At 45.0% G+C, this 4,103-nt stretch overlaps 1 protein-coding gene across 2 annotated transcripts; it reads right to left on the bottom strand.

Moving 5' to 3' along the window:
- Window positions 1-435: 435 nt before the first annotated feature.
- LOC103460311 (gastrula zinc finger protein XlCGF49.1-like) lies at window positions 436-2,906 on the bottom strand. Of its 2 annotated transcripts, XM_017303238.1 has the most exons (3): window positions 2,751-2,906; window positions 1,602-1,882; window positions 436-858 (listed from the first exon to the last, which is right to left on the bottom strand). In XM_017303238.1, the coding sequence occupies exons 1-3, from the start codon at window positions 2,820-2,822 to the stop codon at window positions 519-521; spliced, it is 693 nt and encodes a 230-aa protein (XP_017158727.1). In that variant the 5' UTR covers window positions 2,823-2,906; the 3' UTR covers window positions 436-518. The 2 variants fall into 2 exon arrangements, with proteins under 2 accessions (XP_017158727.1, XP_008400635.1); XM_008402413.1 differs by lacking the exons at window positions 1,602-1,882; window positions 2,751-2,906 and adding an exon at window positions 1,233-1,289 and having other exon boundaries at window positions 436-1,139.
- Between the last annotated feature and the right edge of the window lie 1,197 nt (window positions 2,907-4,103).

Below are 4,103 nucleotides of genomic sequence, written 5' to 3'. Positions count from 1 at the left end.
ATTGTTTGATCTTTATTGATTCACTGTTGCCCAGCGCTACATCCAGCTTAGCTAGCGTTAGCTTTAAGAATGATGTCATTTATTTTATGTAACTTAGTGGCAGAAAAAGGAAAATGAGAGCAGTTCACCTTAAACCACTCAGACTGAAGTCTAAACTGTAAAACAATTTTCATCTGTTCAGAGTTCTGATAAACAATTAGCCACTCTGCTAGCTATGTCTGTTAGCTGCTAGGCTAAAAGTGTTTTCAGCTAGGCTACAGTTAGCAGGAGCTACGTGTGGCTAGCAGAGGTTAAGTTGGAACGAACTTTGCATTCTGCAAGACTGAATAAAACCAGGATCAGGATTTATTTATATCCATAAAACTATATATTATCCAGATCTTCTGGGGAAAAAAAAAACACTTAGCCTATGAAACATGACTGAACTACAGAGTAGAAGATAAAATTATAAAGTCACAGTTTATTCTGAACTGGAAACAAACAGAGAATAAAAACTGATTTTAAATCTTTATTTTGGTTCAGGATGTTTTGCTCTTTGGCTCAGAACAAAACATTTCATCTACAGAACATCCATGTTTCAGGTTGACACGGCTGTCGCAGCAGTACGGTCTCTCCCTGGTGTGGCTCCTCTGATGTTTCCTCAGGGAACCGGGCCGGGTGAACATCTTCCCACACTCCTCGCACCAGAAGGGTTTCTCCCCGCTGTGGGTGACCCGGTGGTTCCTCAGGTGGCTGCGGTCCCTGAATGTCTTCCCACAGACCTCACATGCGTGTGGCTTTTCTCCGCTGTGCAGCAGCTGGTGGACCTTGAGGTTGCTGCGCTTGGAGAAACGTTTCCCGCAGTCCTGACAGCCGTAGGGCTGCAGGCGGCAGTGGACATGCTTCAGGTGCAGCTTTAAGGTTTCCCTCTGGGTGAAGCTGTTCCCACACAGYGGGCAGAGGAAGCTCTGCTCAGCGGTGTGGATGTTCTGGTGCCKCTTCAGGTGGGCCGCCTGGCTGAACGTTTTCCCACACTCACCACAGCTGTACGGCTTCTCTCCTCTGTGGATCTTCTGGTGTCTCCACAGGCCACATGCTCTGCTGAAGATCTTCCCACAGTGGGGACAGCAGTGGTGTTTCCCCTCCTGGTTCTCAGGTTTCTGGAGGAGACGGAACAAAGAGTGAGATGGTTTCTGTACATCAGATCTCTGGTTGGTATTTTCAAGCTGAAGCTGGTGTCTGATTCAGCCAACCTCCAACTCCACCTCATTTACTACTTTGAGCATCTTTAATATTCTCTACTTTTAAAAATGTGTGGAGGTGGTGGGTCGCCTTCAACCCTCCCTGACCTGAGCAGGAACCTTCCAGCTGCAGCATGTGGATCACAGCAGGGAGCCACAATCTGAGAGGAGCTAACGCCAACAAGAATCAGCATAGTTTTAATCAGGCATCAGTGCAGACACCCTCATAAACCCTGTAAGCAGCATAAGCAGAAAAACTGATGACTAGAATCACTACAACACCAGTTCTGTTCAGCTACAAGGTTAATCTGATTACCAAGCGAACTAAAACACCAGTCAGACTNCTTGGAGAAACGTTTCCCGCAGTCCTGACAGCCGTAGGGCTGCAGGCGGCAGTGGACATGCTTCAGGTGCAGCTTTAAGGTTTCCCTCTGGGTGAAGCTGTTCCCACACAGYGGGCAGAGGAAGCTCTGCTCAGCGGTGTGGATGTTCTGGTGCCKCTTCAGGTGGGCCGCCTGGCTGAACGTTTTCCCACACTCACCACAGCTGTACGGCTTCTCTCCTCTGTGGATCTTCTGGTGTCTCCACAGGCCACATGCTCTGCTGAAGATCTTCCCACAGTGGGGACAGCAGTGGTGTTTCCCCTCCTGGTTCTCAGGTTTCTGGAGGAGACGGAACAAAGAGTGAGATGGTTTCTGTACATCAGATCTCTGGTTGGTATTTTCAAGCTGAAGCTGGTGTCTGATTCAGCCAACCTCCAACTCCACCTCATTTACTACTTTGAGCATCTTTAATATTCTCTACTTTTAAAAATGTGTGGAGGTGGTGGGTCGCCTTCAACCCTCCCTGACCTGAGCAGGAACCTTCCAGCTGCAGCATGTGGATCACAGCAGGGAGCCACAATCTGAGAGGAGCTAACGCCAACAAGAATCAGCATAGTTTTAATCAGGCATCAGTGCAGACACCCTCATAAACCCTGTAAGCAGCATAAGCAGAAAAACTGATGACTAGAATCACTACAACACCAGTTCTGTTCAGCTACAAGGTTAATCTGATTACCAAGCGAACTAAAACACCAGTCAGACTRCTACCAGTTTTAATAAACATCACGCCGATAAACTGATGTCCAGATCAACTAAAACACTAATCTGRCCCCAAATCAGAGAGAGCATCAGTTAAACTGGTTACCATTTTWACTAAAGCACCAGTAGAAATGGTCAGTGGTTTGCGATTTAATCAGGCATCAGAAGGACACCTACAGCCTTCACCCACTCAAACAGCAGCACCAGATAACCTGAAGACCAGACTGACTTTAACACTAGTTAACCGATAAMCAGCTGATCTAGAACACCACTGAGCGCGTTGCTCACTGTGACTCTGGTGTTTTAATCAGGCATCGGCGCAGACGCCTACATTCTGTCAGTAGCTGCGTTTTAACCAGAGCCTCAGWTAATCTGATGACCAGTCCAGCCAGTACAGCTAATGAGCTCCGTGTCTGCCCACGGAGCTCCCAGTGTGATGAACTCTGACCTTTGGGTCGGTGGGACCAGAGAGGGGGACCCATCCGGTTCTCTTGGAGCGGTTCCGGTTCKGCGGGTCCATTCCAGGGTATGAAATAAAGCAACTAATCCACTCTGAGCTGAGGTTTCCCAGCTGAGCTTAGAGGTGTGAATGCGCATGCGCAAGGAGCGAAGGAAGCGGTTTATATTTTCACAATAAAAGCCTCCAGCTGGTTAACAGATTTTAGACTCAGAACTATAGAGGAAAGATTTATTAGGAGAGATTAGCACAATAATAAATATGGTTTAAACCACATACATTTAGGGAAACAACTGTAAATGTACAAAACAATTAATTTCTTTAAACATAAAATGCCAGGAGGGGAATTTTACAGATTTTCACTCCATAATAAAGCAGGAAGAGTTTAAGCGATGGAAAGGATTTAATTTTTAATTTAATGTAATTTARTGACTGTTCTGGTTGAATCCATGCAGKWAAGAATGGATGACYWCCTGTTTATCATMTGGACATGAGAGAATGCCCATRAGGCAACAAGGTTATTATTCCTGTTACTGATATTAATTTATTTCATGGTCKTTCTGAAAAGTAAATCACTTTAAAACCAAACGTTTCAYCATACGGATGAAATTTGTTCTTAAAGGAAACGTGGATGATGTCAGAGGTTATGATGTCAGAGGACATGATGTCAGAGAGCAGCTGCTGAAACGGAGACACCAGGTGGAGGAACCGGTTCTGGTCGGTCCGAGTCCGATCAGAAACCTGACGGTTGATCACAAAGACAATGAAACGTCCAGAGTGAGTCTGCAGGTTTCAATATCTGTGGATTCATTTGTGATTTATGGTGCAACTTTACAAATATCTGCAGTGAATGTTGTGACATCATTAAACCTCTAAAGATTGTAGAAGAAAAGAGATAAATAACAAGCAGAACAAACATTTGTTCTTTACTGAAGTTAAAAAGCTCGAGTTCAGTTTCCTCACCTGTCAGAGACGACATCATGTCTGARACRAACCCACTAAACATGCGGCTCCATGTTCTACACCCGAGTCAGAATGKAGGAAAATTTACTTTGTGTCAAAGTTTRWRTMAATATACTGAAACTTTTCCCTGCTGTGAAAATTCAAACTTTATCTGTGAACAATAATAAACTACAAAGAGTTAAAACCTGATTCAGGAATCAAACCTGATGATTTTATGATTTTAATATTTTAGTGTTTTTTCTGTCCAGCAGAAGCAGAAACAGAAGGACGTCCAGAAGGATCTCCGCTGTGACAAGAGCTTCAGGTTAGCAGCCAGTTTAAAGGCTCATCCACAGCAAGGAGAGACCATACAGCTGTGAGGAATGTGGCTCCACATTCAAG

The sequence above is a fragment of the Poecilia reticulata genome, unplaced genomic scaffold (genome assembly GCF_000633615.1).
Source record: "Poecilia reticulata strain Guanapo unplaced genomic scaffold, Guppy_female_1.0+MT scaffold_224, whole genome shotgun sequence".
Taxonomy (NCBI): Eukaryota; Metazoa; Chordata; class Actinopteri; order Cyprinodontiformes; family Poeciliidae; genus Poecilia; species Poecilia reticulata.
Note: the sequence above shows the minus strand (reverse complement) of the source record. Positions and strands in the feature narration are given on the sequence as shown.